This window comes from Lissotriton vulgaris, chromosome 10 (genome assembly GCF_964263255.1).
Source record: "Lissotriton vulgaris chromosome 10, aLisVul1.2, whole genome shotgun sequence".
Taxonomy (NCBI): Eukaryota; Metazoa; Chordata; class Amphibia; order Caudata; family Salamandridae; genus Lissotriton; species Lissotriton vulgaris.
The window spans coordinates 198571382-198587522 of record NC_141698.1 but is presented as its reverse complement, the minus strand read 5'-3'; the positions used below and the strand labels follow the sequence as shown (position 1 = coordinate 198587522).

Genomic DNA, 16141 nt, shown 5'->3' with positions numbered 1-16141 from the left:
ACTAACTGGATTTTAAATATTATTTTTATACACCTACACTATTTTACAATTTTTTTTTAGATATATTTACAAATATATTATTAAAAAATGTATTTAATAAATAAAATTACGTTAATATTTATTAATTACATTTGTTAAAAAATAATATACTTACCTAGACTTACGTTGTAATGGCATGCGTTGTAATAGCATCTGCTATGTAATGTCATGCGTTGTAAAGGCATGCGTTGTAAAGGATCCTGCGTTGTAATGGTGTGCGTTGTAACAGAATGCGTTGTAAAAGTTGCGTTGTAACTGTTGTTTCCCTTCGCACCTCAATGGAGAGTTGGAACTAGAGGACAAGGATGAGGCCGATACGACTTAAGTGCCGAGGAAGAAGAGGAAGAAGAAGGATCCTGCGTTGTAAAAATTGCGTTGTAATGGTGTGCGTTGTAAATGCTTTCGATGTAACGTCATACATCCAGGTGCGAAGGTTCTTCAAGCAGCGATTGCTTCTGTTTAACTGCCGCCATGCAAGTCATGGCAGATCACGTCGCTATCTGTAGTCCCAATGACTGTACTTGACAAAATTGTGTGAAACTGATTAAAAAAAACTCTTTCTGTATTTGCAAAAGTAGGAAACACTTGAAAACATGTTAAAAGAAGTGTTTAATGTGTCTATCAAGTGCTTGTTCAAAGATATTTACAAAATCTTATGATTTGGGAGGAATTTTATACAGGATTTATCATGGGTTCAATATTAACTAGGTTTTCACTTCTGTAACTTGACGTACTTGTCTCAAGGTGAAACTGTCTGATGACATATGAAGTCTTCGCAGCTTCATTTATTTTGAAAATTTAGCCCTATAATCCCTCTATGTGCTTGCTTTCTTAACCTGTCACATCAGTGAGCACGCAGGAGATAGCTTTCAGTTGATTTTGAAGCTGAACATCGTGAGGTATTGGCTTTATAAGTTAAATAAATCACTGGAGCAGTGGGAAGACCGATTGTACATCACGCTCCCTGCACACTTAGAAGAACACCAAGGAAAAATATGCAGGGCCTTGAAAATGTTCATGACTCGCTGGAATAACTCGAACAAAGTGCTGAACTAAATGTACTATTTTGTTCTTCTTTTCAGAAGAACAAGGATTTGCACATAGCCTGCTGTTACCCAACTCCTTTCACTTTTTACTATGCTCTGGAGATTTCAGTAGAAATGTGCAAATATTAATGGTAATCATTATCAGCTTTCTTTTCAGATTCATAGAAATTTACACCAGACATGTATCTACACGCATTTCGCCTGCCCATTTTTCCTCTTTTAGCTGAGGCTGTTTTGTCCCCTGTTCTGGTACTGTTTTACGTTTTTTATGTATTTGGCGTGTAATGTACATTTTGAAGTGGTGCCTCTGACTGAAGCTTTTAAAAAGTGTAGCTGCTGCCTCAACTAAAATGTGGATTTTATATTTTGTTCTCTAACAACGAATGAGAGACAAATTCCAAATGGGGGGTTCACACCCAGTACCGTCCTAATTTTAAGATTGGCTTCGCCTTTTTAATCTGTCTCTGTGCGTCTGTCCTGCTCCCAACTAGATGGTTGACAGCTCACAGGAAGGGATCAAGCAGGCAAGAGACGAGTTCGAGGCATATGAGCTGCAGATTCTACATTTTGCATTAGATCGCCACCTGGTGTTGGACTCGGATGATTGCATGTTGTTGTTGTCTTGGAAGAAGTCTTTTGTAGTCACAAGATAGGTGACTCCTCCCTTGGACGATAGTGCGCATGGGCATCAGCTCCATCCTTAGATTGTTTTTTTCCGCCACTGGGTTCGGATTAAACTTTTCCGCTCCAGTTCGAAATCTACTTTTCAAGTACTTCAACGCGTAAAAACGTATTCAAACTTTACCAAACTACTTTCGATAGCGATTAACGTTGTCTCGACTCCCATCAGCTCGATTCCGGTCGTCGACGCGTGCCGTTGGGCCTATCCCGCCATGAGTCCTACACCTCATGGAAAGGACGCCATTCAAAAGATGCCCCGAGTGTGGAGCAAAGTTTCCACACAGTGACCATCACAAGGTCTGTAACCTGTGCTTATCGCCAGAACACGACAAATCCAGCTGTACAGCCTGTGCATTCTTTCGATCCAAGAAGATCATTCGAGATCAGAGGGCCCGTCGACACGACATGCAGAGATCGACTCCGTAACTGGTGGATATCTTCGATCAAAAAGTTCTGCTCGTCCCCGAAGAAGATTCAGACGATCTCCAAATCGTATCTGGGGTAGACGACTCCGATAATTCCATACCATCGGGTCAGCGCGTGAGTACTACTGCCCCTGCCCCATACCCAGCACCCAAATCAAAGGCAAAGGTCAACACTCCGCCTCCGGGGCCCAGTCGCGACCGAAAAAACACTTCGAAAGCCCCGCCATCGAGCCCGGCTCAATACTCAAGCCTTCCGGTAGCTCCTTACCGAGCAAGCCGCACGTGCCGATCCCACCAGCTCCCTCAGTACTAAAACCGAAAGAAGTCCCGGCTCCAAAACAGTCGACTTCTAAAGACAAAACTATGAAGCTAGTGTCCGACGCCTCGAGGCCAACGAGACCAGCTTCTACTCCAAAGCCTATATCTTCGGTACCGAAACCTACAAGGCCTGATTCCGATGCGCTCAAGCCCTTGAAACAGCCTACGACTCCAAAAACAATACCTTCGGTGCCGAAATCTACGCCAAAGGACATAGTAACAACTCCTAAGGCTAAAGACAAGCAGCAACCACGCCCGGAACCGAACAAAGCGGCGCCTGCAAAGGTTCCACAAAAAGACCATTTCCAACCTGATCCTCTACAAAAGAAGATCTACATTGGCCTAAAGACAGGTCATGTATCCACTGCACCACACAGGAAGAGGAAGTCAGACACAGCACCTACACCTGCAGTGCCTGTCAAGAAGGGCTCTGCCACATCTCCTATGCACCCTTCTTCTCCTATACTTCCTTCTCCTTCATCTCCTGTTCCTCTTAACATTTAACCTAAAAATCTCCTGAAAACTCTCCTCCTCATTCTTCACCACATACACATCCAAATGATGATGAGTATAGCATAGGGGGAGGGGTAGACCCAGATGAGCCTTTTCCCTACCCTATTGTTGATCCAGATTGGGAGTACCCAAACGATGTGCCGGATATTCCTGACCCACATTCATATCCATCAAAACCTTCTCCCCCAGAAGACAATATTGGTTTTGGCCACTTACTGAATAGGGCTGCCATCTATCATGAGGTTACCATGCATTCAGATGAGGCAGAGTAAGACTTTTTATTAGATACGTTTGAACAATCACAAAAGTCTGTTCAAATTCTGCCTATGATTAAAGGGGTCATTAAACATGCTCCAGAAGTATTTAAAGATCATGTACGAGCTAGGATTCTAAACCCTAGAATTGAGAAAAATTACAGGCCTGTTCCTCGGGATCCTGCCTACATTAAAGGACAGCTAAGCTTAGATTCCCTAGTCGTGTCAAATGCTAGAGAAAGAGCAAACTCACAGACATCAGGTGGAGCACCACCCCCTGATAAAGAATCTAAGGTGATAGATGCTTCAGGTAAAAGGATATCTGCACAAGCTAGCAATACATGGTGTATAGCTAACAGACAAGCCCTCCTTGCAAGATATGAGAGGGCTCACTATGATCAGTTAGAGACACTACTACATCTACCTGACCAATATAAAGTGCAGGCAAACGACCTTATACAAGTAGGCAAGTTAATTTCAAATGCCTAAATCATGTGCGCACTTGATGTAGCAGACACTGCATCTAGAGCTGTAAACACTAGTGTCCTACTTAGACGTCATGCGTGGCTACGCATTTCAGGCTTTAAGCAAGAAGTGCAAACTACCATCTTAAATCAGCCATTCAACCAACATCAATTGTTTGGACGAGAGGTAGACACAGCACTTGAGAAAATGAAGAAAGACACCTATACAGCCAAATCTATGGGAGCTTTGCAATTCACACAAGCTAGAGGCTCCTTTTGTCGCTTCTTCTATAGAAGAGGCTCCAAACAGACTGGAGCAGACAATACAGCTTCCTTCAAAACCAATACACAGACATCCTCCAGTAAAGGATATTTTAGAGGAGGCTATAGAGGCAACAACAATAAAGGAAGAGGTCGAGGTAACAACAATAATCCAACCTCTTCCACCACAAAACAGTGACTTCCGTCTGTTCCCCCAACAGCACTCCACTCCTGTGGGGGGCAGACTAACACAGTTCCTACCTGTCTGGAATTCCATCACAACAGACAGGTGGGTAAGACAAATTATCCAGTATGGCTACTGCCTCGAACATACAGCTACCTCTCCACACATACCCCCCAGCCAACTTTCAATGTCTGCAGAACATCTTACACTGCTCAAACAAGATGTCCTATCACTTCTTCAAAAGGACGCAATAGAAATAGTTCCTTTACAACATCAAGGAACAGGGGTTTACTCGCTGTATTTTCTAATACCCAAAAAGGACGGGACACTAAGACCAATTCTCAACCTCAGGCCCCTCAATCACTATATACACTCAGATCATTTTCATATGATCACTTTACAACAAGTGCTCCAATTGCTGCAACAGGGTGACTTCCTTACAACACTAGATCTAAAGGACACCTACTTCCACATTCCTATACATCCTTCTCACAGGAAGTATCTGAGGTTTGTACTGGAAGGACAGCATTATCAATTCAAAGTCCTTCCATTCGGGGTAACAACTGCACCAAGAGTGTTCACAAAGTGCCTAGCAGCTGTAGCAGCACATCTCAGAAGACAACAGATACATGTCTTCCCATATCTAGACGATTGGCTCATAAAAGCCAAGTCATTCAATCAGTGTGTCCAACACACATCTCAGGCAATTCAAACATTGCACGACTCGGTAAACCTATTAGGAAGAACACCACAATCCCCTGGACGGATTTGTCTTATCTCAGAACGATATCCCTACTTCCATTCGTGGGAAAGCTCACTGAAAGACATGTAAACAAGCACCTTTCGAGCTATATCGAACAGGCCGGCAGTTTAGACCACTCACAATTTGGCTTTAGGCCGAAGCATTGTACGGAGTCGGCACTACTGTCGGTAACGGATGATCTACACATGTACCAGGACAGGGTCACTCTGTAGTCCTGGTACTGTTAGATCTGTCGGCAGCGTTCGACACTATATCCCATAATATTCTGCTCGAATGGCTTGCTAAGACCGGTCTTGTGAGTACAGCGCAGGCCTGGCTAAGAAGTTTTCTATCAAACCGAACTCAATCGGTCAGTTTGGGTACATTTCGTTCGGTGGAAACCGAGATCACCAAGGGGGTGCCAAAGGGCTTTTGTTTGAGCCCAACTCTTTTCAACATCTACGTGGCCCCCCTGGCTAAAATCTTGAGAGAGTTTGGTTTCATCCTAGTATCATACGCGGATGATACACAACTCCTGTTTCCTTTTAAAACTCTTACCGACAAAGTAAAAACATCTTTCTCCAATGGCATGAAGGCAGTAGCAAATTGGATGACCTCAAATTGCCTCCAATCGAACGTAGGCAAAACTGATGTTGTGCTCTTTGGGGAAGCAAAGATCCTGTGGACTCCGGACTGGTGGGCGCAAGACCTTGGCCCGGTCCCAGACCCGAAAGTAGTTGTGAAAAATCTAGGAGTGCGCTTGGATCGCGAACTTTCTTTCAAGCAGCATTGTCACATCATTGTGGGTTCCTGTTTCCATGTCATTGGCCTGTTACCGGACTTTACCAGAAAAACCTTGGTGCAAGCTCTGATACTTAACGTTTCGACTATTGCAATGGCCTTCTAATATCGGCAAATGATGGAGTATTAGCCAAAATCCAAATGATCCAAAATACTGCGGCCAGGCTGGTATTAAACGCCCCCCCTAGAACACCGTCTAAACCTCTTTTGGAGAAACTGCATTGGCTCTCAGTCCGTAACAGGGTAACATTTAAGATCTGCTGTTTAATACACAAGAGCCTAAATGGACTAGGGCCCTTATACTGGAAAGATAAATTCATCTCATACAACCCGGTTCGGCCTCTTAGGTCCAGTAACCAGCTTCTGCTGAAAGTGCCAACTGTAAGAAGGGCCAGACAGGGTGGCAAGGCCTTATCTGTAGTTGGCCCAATTCTATGAAACAAACTTCCCTTTGAGTTGAGGCAATGTCCTGAACATTTGAGCTTCAGGAAGACACTCTCTACAGCTGTCCCAGCTTGCACAGAACATTTGGAGATGGGCCATTCCGCAAAACATATATCTGTTAGCAGAACACCTTCCAGGAGTTCACAATCAAATAGCAGATCTGTTAAGTCGACAGACACAACAAATTCATGAATGGGAACTACATCCGCAAGTTCTTCTACCATTCTTTCACAAGTGGGGTCATCCAGACATAGATCTGTTCGCCACACACGAAATCGCAAAATGCCCAACCTTCGCCGCCAGGTTTCCACACCCGCTGTCCAAGGGCAATGCGATATGGATGAACTGGTCAGGCAGATTTGCGTACGCTTTTCCGCCACTACCACTAATATCACTAATAGTGCGCAAGCTACGACAACAGTCACTCAAACTGATTTAATAGCTCCCACATGGGCACACCAACCGTGGTATACAACACTGCTAGAACTATCCCTAGTTCCACACCAAAAACTATGTCTGATACCATCCCTAGTAACGCAGAACCGTGGAGACATCAGACATCCAGACCCAAGCCAACTGAATCTGGAGATCTGGCTCCTGAGGTCTTAGAGTTTGGTTATCTTAACTTACCACCAGACTGTATGAATATCATTGAAGAAGCCAGAAGACCTACTATTAAAGCTTGCTATGCTGCTAAATGGAAAAGATTTGCAATTTACTGCAACAATAACCAAATTGATCCCCTAGATGCTTCCATCCAAAATATAATTTGCCACCTTCTACGTTTACAAAGATGTAACTTGGCATATTCATCTATACGCCTACATCTGGCAGCAATTGCAGCATATTTACAAAATAGACTACATCTGTCTTTATTAAGATTGCTTGCTATTAAAGCATTTATGGAAGGATTAAAAATAATCATTCCTCCCAGGTTACCACCCTCAAGTGTGGAACCTAAACATTGTTCTTACAAGGCTCATGAGACCACCTTTTGAACCCCTACACAAATGTGACCTGCAATTCCTCACATGGAAAACCGCTTTTCTAGTAGCTATTGCCTCTCTTAGGAGAGTTAGTGAGATTCAAGCTTTCACTATACAAGAACCATTTTTACAATTACACCGCAATAAAGTGGTTCTCAGAACAAATCCTTAATTCCTTCCAAAAGTCATTACTCCGTTTCATTTAAACCAATCTGTAGAGTTACCGGTGTTTTCCCAAAACCCAGACTCTGTATCAGAAAGAGCTCTACACACCCTAGACGTTAAAAGGGCTCTTCTCTATCATATAGATAGGACCAAATCCTTTCGCAAAACAAAGCAACTGTTTGTAGCTTTCTCTCCACCACATAGGCAACCCCATCTCTAAAGCTGGAATTGCAAGGTGGATTGTAAAATATATACAAATATGCTATAAAAAAGCAAAACATACATTAAAAGTTCATCCTAGAGCGCACTCCACACGCAAACTAGGAGCCTCCATGGCTTTCTTATGGAACATTCCCCGAGAAGACATCTGCAAGGCAGCAACATGGTCTACAGCACACACCTCCACTAAACACTACTGTGTTGATGTGCAAGCCAAGCAGCAAGCTGCAGTAGGCCAAGCTGTCCTAAAAACTCTTTCAAACTACTGCAACGGATACAGGTGACCACCGCTAAGGGAGACACTGCTGCACAATCGATGCAAGTGTAGAATCTGCAGCTCATATGCCTCAAACGTAAAATGCTACTTACCAGTATGCATCTGTTCTTGGCATGTGGAGCTGCAGATTTCTACACGCCCTCCCGCCTCCCCGGGACCTGTATCTGTTCCAGTTTCATCTTAATTATATATACACATGGACATCCCTTCTTTATTTCTATTAACTCCATCATGGCAAAAAACAATCTAAGGATGGAGCTGATGCCCATGCGCACTATCGTCCAAGGGAAGAGTCCCCTAACTCGTGACTACAAAAGACTTCTTCCAAGACGACAACAACATGCAATCCTCCAAGCCCAACAGCAGGTGGCGATCTAATGCAAAGTGTAAAAATCTGCAGCTCTACATGCCAAGAACAGATGCATACTGGTAAGTAGCATTTTCCTTTTGGACAAATGCTTGAGACCTGTCCTTTATCAACCCTGGGTACTTTATCATCACCTCTCCTCCCGAGTTTGGGTTCTGGACTAAAAAAACATTTCTAAAGACCACATGAACAAGGCTGTGTTAGGGATGCATTGGCTTTTCAAAAATATATTCTTTCAATTTCCCACAGATCTATTTACTCAGCAGGTCGATAGTTTCTGAAAATGTACGTTAGTTATCCTGAAAAATGCCATATTTTTATTTTTGTTAAATACTTAAATTGGCCACAGTAGAACTCGGACATGGTTAACAGAAGGAGCTCTTAATGACACCAACAAAGGTGAAGAGGAAGGACGCGCTTCACACTGCTTTAAGCAGAAAGTAGTTTACTGCTTAAATTTCATCAAAAATAAGTGCCTTGTGTTTATTTTTAAGCTGAATGTACTTTGACATGCAGTATTATAAATAAAAAGCGATATTTGCTGCTGAAAGCCCATCAGAAATTAACGCTTAAGCATTCTTTTTTTATTTGTTATTAAACTGAAGGTACTCTTGTGTAATTACATGCAATCATTTTTTAATGGACCATGGATATTCTTTCAGTGTGCTTTAGTTTTAATTTTATATCAATGTTTTACATTGTGAAATGTACACCGTTCTCAGTGCATATGGTTATTTATCGAATTTGTATATACAGATCATTGTACTTATTGTCATACAACATATATTCTTTTTAAAAATTGGTTTACAGAATAAACTACAATTGTCATTCACGTTGTGGGTGTTGAGTTTAAAAATGAGAAAAGGGAGAATTTTCAGATTCTGGCATCTTCAAGACTCAGTCCCTTTATTTGTAAGTCCCGTAATCGCATTATCTACATAGTTTAACGTGTGTCATGTTTTTCCAGATACCTCAGATGGCGTGTCCCAGGAGCTTGTCTCGGCTGGCCTTGTTGATGGCAGGGATCTTGTTATAGGTGATTGAAAGCCCTTGTTTTTTGTCCCTGTTCTGCATTATTTATGTTACGAGGAAATTACATTATTGTTTGTAATAAATGTTAAAATCCTTTGAATAACTTGTAGCCAGGGCATTTACTGACACCAGACCTAATATTCTTTTTGGCATCTTTTAACTTAGATGAATTTCAGCAGTACGAGTATGTGCATTTCTTCCAATTCAAGTGGTATATAACTTTCTCCCACAATAGTTGCTTTGTTTTAGCTGGCTTCAGGCTGGGGTGGTCTGAAACAAAACATCATTGCTGAAATGCCTGAATGTTTTTAAATCACTGGTAATTACTGGATGTCTCTTCCATGCCCCTGTTTTTAGCTAAGTTTACGATTTAAGACTGCGGCTATCCATGTGTGTGTGTATATATAAGGCTCGACATTACTCCCCCAAAAGTGACATTTGAGCCTGCTAGTCCCATCTTTAATGATAGTGTGTAAATATTTGGCCACAATATTTAATTACAAATGTTACTTTTTAAATAAAGCATTTCCATTCACCAGTTTTTGGTTTTGGCTTTTTGGGGATAGCCTGATCTTCATTCTCAAGGAGGCCTGCAATGGTTTCAATTTATTTTAAACTAGCAGCCCGTCCCGACCTTGTCCGGGAGCAATCAGGCTTCCCCGACCCCCGCCTGCCCCGACATTGCCCAGCAGCCCGGGCCCCCGGCCGCTCCGTCACCCGCCTGCCCCGACATTGTCCCCCGGATGTCACAAAGGCCCAGTGTTGAGGCGCTCTGCATAAATCTCCATGGCAGATGCTGTAAGTCCCTGTCCCCCGCCTGCCCCGACCCCCGCCTGCCCCAACATTGTCCCCCAGAGCATTTCCTCAGCCGATGTAAATTGTACCCTTCTGTTTTGTTGTAACTCCCCGTCCCCCGCCTGCCCGACCCCCGCCTGGCCCGACATTGTCCCCCGGAGCCTTACCTCAGCTGATCTAAATTCTATCCTTCTGTTTTGGTGTAAGTCCCCGTCCCCGGCCTGCCCCGACCCCCGCCTGCCCGACATTGTCCCCCTGAGCCTTATCTCAGCCGCCGCTCCTCAGTACACCGCTCCTCGCCGCTGGTCACCGCTCCTCCCGCCGGTCCGCTGCTCCTCACATCCTCCCCCACGCCATGTCCGCCGCTGGTCACCACTCCTCCCCCGCGCCATGTCCGCCGCACCTCCCCGCACTCCTGACGTCAGCACGCAGGTCGCGGCCGGCGCTACTTCGAGGGGACTACTTTTTTTATAATGTAAATTTTTTAAATATAACGTATTTTTTAACTTTATATAGCCTATGTCCATCTGCACACCCTGAGGATTACAACGATGTATCGGGTGTGTGGATTGGCGCTGTGGTTCCCGAGTTTACCCGCCTCAAAGTTCTTCCTTTATAATAGTAGTATAGATTTGAGAAGAAAAGAAATCTGGAAAATGCTCTGTTTAGGTAGGTCTAAAACTTTCCTGACCTCAAATTATCATTGCACTGGAAGTTTGCTACCTCACCTTAGTTGCATTTGCAAATGTGAGTAATTGTCAAGAGATCACTGAAAAAGGGGGCTTATCAATGTGCCCAGATAGTAGTACTAGTAGTAAGGGAATAGCTTGGTTTAAAGTTTCTTGACTGGGTTTCTCTGGTTTATAAAAATATTCTGTGAAACGTGCCTATGTTTAAAATTTCAAGTGCAAAAGTTTGCTGGTTGGTACAAATAAAAGAAGACAACCAAGCATGTTTTGCCTGATCTGGCATGGTCACTGTGATGTCTGTTTTCAGTCAAGGCTATATATATGAATATTAATTGGCTGCACAATCAAAACCTGGCTCTTTTCAAAATTGTTTGTCCCTGTTTTTCATTGAGTACTTTGAGGCAAAGATAAAGATCTGTTTTCTCCTTTATTTTGGGAATGTGTGGTTCTCAGCTATGTGACTGTGTAAAAATCCCTTGCCTTACTGTATGTGGTTGGCCCGAGGCAATAAAGCAAATTTCTCTGTGGACCCCCTCATGACAGCACCTTCCTTAACATTCCAAAGTTGAAACTGCTTCCTGGTACTCCTCTTTGTGGAGTCAACTTACTCTACTCGTCACTACAGAATATTATGAAAAGTCTTTAACTTTAGACATTAATATTCCATCTACCCATAACGTGAAAGACCGCGACCTAGTTGACTGACTGTAGGCCCTTCCACAACAATCCACACAAACTAATTTGAGCCCATTTAGAGATGCACTCCAGGGACCTGTATGGTGGCAGTTGTTGTGGTAGGCAGATGGGGCCTCAGATTGTTGGCTTTAAGGATAGTTTTTGAGTGGTGTCCCCTTTCACACTTCGCATCCTCAACCTCTAAATATGTCTACAAAAAATGAATAAAAAGCTTCGAGTTTGGGTGTGAGGCCATGATGGGATCTCTTAAACCAAGTCCTAGAAAACAGGATGTTTCATATCTGAATCTCATCGTTATTTTAGACTTTAAGTTCTTTCTTCCTGCTCTATAGGGTAAGTGGTCCTTGACTATGTGAATAATTCATAAGCTAGCTCTTTCAGAATGTAAGATAAGAAAGGGTACCTACTTCCATCTTTTCTGTTTATTGCTATATCCTCACACTCACCATGCCTCAGAAATTGGAGTATAGCTGTAGTGGGGCGGGGGAGGGGTGCAGAGTAACTTTGACAGTACTAAGTAGTCTATGCTCTGGTAAGAATGCCCTGGAGAGATCAGTAAATCCCTTCAGTTCATTAGTTGAGTTATCAATGTTCTGAAACCTGCTTCTACATATTAATGTACGATAGGGCCAAGCTTCGCACCAACAAGTAGCCCACCATGGTCAAAAATCTATTTTGGATTGCTTGTCCTTCTGTTTAGAGAACATATAGGACCTAACATTTCTCGCTGAGCTTCCCCTTTCGCAGTGGATGAGAAATGATTGACATCTTGGTTGTCCCCTATGTAGTGGCACAGATAAGCTAAAATGATGAAATTGTACTGAAAGTAATCAGTAGTTTTGATCCAAACAGCACATCACTTTATTGTTTAACAGCTATAAACATGGGCATGTATTTAAGCTATCTGTGCTATTGGAGGTGGGAATTCAGAAATCCTCTGATGAATATCTTTGCCCTTCCCATACTAGACATAGCCTAGAGGTTGTAACCATGGCTGTTGAGCAGCTTAGCCAAATCATTGTAAAAATAACTAATCTTCAACCAGTCAGAGACCGACTGAAGGCCATACCCTCAGAGGCCATCTTTAGTACTTCTACTGCATATTTAGGTGAAGGAAGTCCCCTTGGGACCTGCTAAAATCTCTTCCGATAAGGTATTCTTTGAGATTTGTTTATGCTTATCAACAGTCTTCTATAGAGGTTTTAGAAGTCTTTCTTCATAAAACTACTCCAAGACGTCATCTACTGCTAAGACGAGCCTTTTTAAATCTTGTGGCTTTTGTGGAAAAAAAAGATTGCCTTCATCTATCTCATCAGACTAAAGCCTGCAAGATATTCCCAACATTTTCATCTAAGATACAGGGATGTGGAATTCCTATAGCCCAACGCTCAAGACATTGCTTGGGGTCAAGGGCAACACGTTTTTATGTGTATTTTGTCCTTTAGACAAGTAGGCCCAACCCCCTGCAGCAGTTTGCTGTCAATTTGCAGTACCACATTATGGATCTGAAAGAAACAGGTTAGTGTAGATTCCTTATCTTAGAATATCCCCAGACCTCAGACTGGATCCAGAAAGTTTTGCATAGCAGTACCCCTGTGCGTCAGTATGCGTCATCTGTGGCTCCGGGTCCGACGGTGTCGTGGTCGCCGGTATGACGTCGTCTGAGTACCTACACGCCGCCCTCGTGCGCTGACGTCAGTTCTTCTTTTTTTCCGCGCCAGATCCGGGAAGAGCAGTCTCCTAGTCACTTTTTGACTAACTTTTTCGATCTATTTTGGATCTTCTCGAGTCGATTCTCGGCTATGGTGTCGATAGGGATGCCCGGGTTCAAACCCTGCGACGACTGTAACCGACTGATGTCTGTTACCGAGCCCCACCGTCGGTGCCTTTATTGCCTCGGGCCGACCACAATGACAAGTCGTGCCCCGACTGCCGGGCCTTGATGTCGAAGGCTAGGTGGGAACGGCCCCCTAAGCGCCTCGAGTTCCGGCAGTTGGCCCCGCGCCGCTCGATGTCCCGGTCCCGGTTCAGGATGAGGTTGAGGAGGACACAGTCATCACAGATCGGCCAGTCGACACCACTCGTCGGGCTCCAAGTCCTCAGGTAAGTCGAGGCACAAGAAGTCGAAGAAGTAACATCGCTTTTCTGACCCCCCTCCCCCCAACACTAGCATGATGCGCCCGGGGGTTCGGGTGACTCTGCCGGAGCCGAAATGCCACGTCCAGCTCCACACCTGCCGGTCCCTGGGCTGAACGCGACGCCGGAGGAGATCAGCGCCTTCCTCATGGCCATGAGGTTGCACTTCCCTCCGTTGGGTCCCGCCGAGGTGCCTTCGGGCCACACAGACCCATCTGGGAGCCCAAGAGGGCCGGCAGCTTCGGCGCCGTCGACGACTTCGATCCCGACGCCGCAGGGTTCCTCACAATCCAGCCCTGGATCTGTGACGATGCTGGTCGACCTTACTACCCCTCCGCCGACGTCGTCACCAAGGGTGTTGCCCCCGGCGCCTTCCTCGGACGGCGGCATCCCCAATCCCCACCGCGGTGCGGATCCGGCACTGCCGTTTTCGACACCGGTCGGTAAGCCCTTCACCAACGACCCGGCTCCATCATTTCTTCCTGACCTTCAGGAGATGGATGACGAGTGGGATTGGGAGGGGTCTGAGGACCCTCTGGCACTGCCGTGCCAGTTGAGCCAGGACTGGGCAGACCAACTGGGGGAGGCCAGTGGTCTGGACACTTCGCCCAACACTGGTTTTGTCTCCCCTCCTACCGTGGCTATGGAGGAGGGGGCTGCTTACAGCGTGGTGTTGACTAGGGCAGCCAAGGCCGTGGCTCTTGAGCTCCCAGTCGTGGCCGTGAGGACTAACCTCCTCACTTAGGTGCTCAAATGGCAGGCAAGCTCCTCTGAGCCTCTCCTGCTGGTCAACGAAGCCCTCACTGACGTTCTGTTGGGAACCTGATCCAAGCTCTCTATAGGCCTCCCTGTAGATCGGAACGTGGCCCGACTCGCCCGCCCGGCTCTGGGCGACCCTAGTTTCCTGTCCGTTCACCCCACTCCTGAGAGCCCAGTGATCCAGGCCTCAACTTCCCAGACCGCATTCCCGACCGCACCTCCGGATCGGGAATCCAAAAGGTACGACCTGTTCAGTAAGAAGTTGTTCTCATTGAGTTTGGGGTTGCGATCTGTCAACACTGCCTGCCTTTTGGGCCGTTACTCCCACTCTTTGTGGGATACAGTTGTGGAAGTGCTGCCGCAGTGCCCGGCGGAGGTCCAGGCAAAGCTTACCCAAGCCCTTGCGGAGGGAAGGGATGCAGCACGATTTTCTATTCGGTGTGGACTGGATACCACAGACTCGCTAGGCAGGGCAATTGCAACGACGGTGGCGGTTCGCCTCCACGCCTGGCTGAGGTCCGACAACTTTTCGGGCGATGTCCAAGCATCACTTATGGACATGCCCTTTGATGGCCGTCGCCTCTTTGGCGACAAGGTGGACAGCGCACTTGAGCGTTTCAGGGACTCCAGGGATACTGCCAAGTCCTTGGGCCTCAGCCAATGCCAGCAGACTTCCGCATTTCGTCCCTTTCGTGGCCAAGGAAGGGGCGCCCCCACACCTCCAGCTAGCCACAGGCTGCAGAACCAACCTCAACACGGTCGCAGGCGTGGTAACCGCCATGGCGGTGCTGGGGGACACCGGCATGGTCAGTCCACACCCGCCCCGCAGCATCTGCCTCACAATCCTCCGAGTTTTCAGGCCCATTCGACGCCAGTGGGGGGCAGGGTTCGCCATCACCTCCTCCACTGGCGCTCCAACACATCGGACGGGTGGGTGATGCAAATCGTCGGAAGCGGCTACTCCCTCCCCTTCAAGGCGACCCCTCCAGCCATGCTACCACAGTACCACCGCATGTCGGGGGATGACTTGCAACTTCTGTTACGGCCCTCTTGGCCAAGGGGGCCATCAATCACATTCCTTGGCCAGAAGTAGGACATGGTTGCTATTCCCTCTACTTTCTGGTACCAAAGAAGGGCAAAGGGGGCCTACACCCTATCTTGTATCTAAGGAGCATCAACGGCTTCCTCCGAAATAGGAAGTTCAAGATGCTGACTTTGGCTTAGGTCCTGGCTGCCCTGGACCCAGAAGACTGGATGGTCGTGTTGGACTTGCAGGACGCATATTTCCACATCCCCGTCCTGCCGGCCCACTGGTGTTACCAGAGGTTCACGGTAGGCCACGAGCACTTTCAGTTTACTGTGCTCCCCTTCAGCCTTACCATCGCCCCACTGGAGTTCACGAAGGTGATAGCGATGGTCGCAGCTCATCTGTGCAGATTAGGGGTTTCAGTCTTCCTCTATCTCGATGACTGGTTGTTGAAGGTGGGCTCGCCCCAGACAGTCGGCACCCCCTCCAGACTACGGCTGACCTCCAGCACTCGCTGGGGTGCTCCATCGACATGCCGAAGTCACACCTGTGCCCCTCGCAGAGGCTCCTTTTCATTGGAGCGGTTCTGGAATCAGCGCAGTTTCGGGTTTATCCCCCCGAACCGCAGGTTTGGGATATTAAGGCTCTGATTCCGGTCTATCAGCCTTCATCCCGAGTCTCGGTCAGGTTGACGCTGCGGCTCGTGGGGCTGATGGCCTCCTGCATCCTTCTGGTGCATCACGCCCTGAAGTTTGAGGGGGCACAGCATCAGCGCAACCTGTCTGCCTGCGTCCCGATCTCGGAGGGCACTACGAGACAGT

At 46.3% G+C, this 16141-nt stretch overlaps 1 protein-coding gene across 1 annotated transcript in view; it reads left to right on the top strand.

Annotated features, from left to right (window-relative positions):
• The window catches only part of OXSR1 (oxidative stress responsive kinase 1), a 783663-nt gene that overhangs the window by 684479 nt on the left and 83043 nt on the right, over nt 1-16141 (top strand). Inside the window, exon 16 of the mRNA XM_086940877.1 lies at nt 9154-9222. Within this exon, the coding sequence (XP_086797003.1) occupies nt 9154-9222 (69 nt within the window). The remainder of the gene's footprint in view (nt 1-9153; nt 9223-16141) is intronic.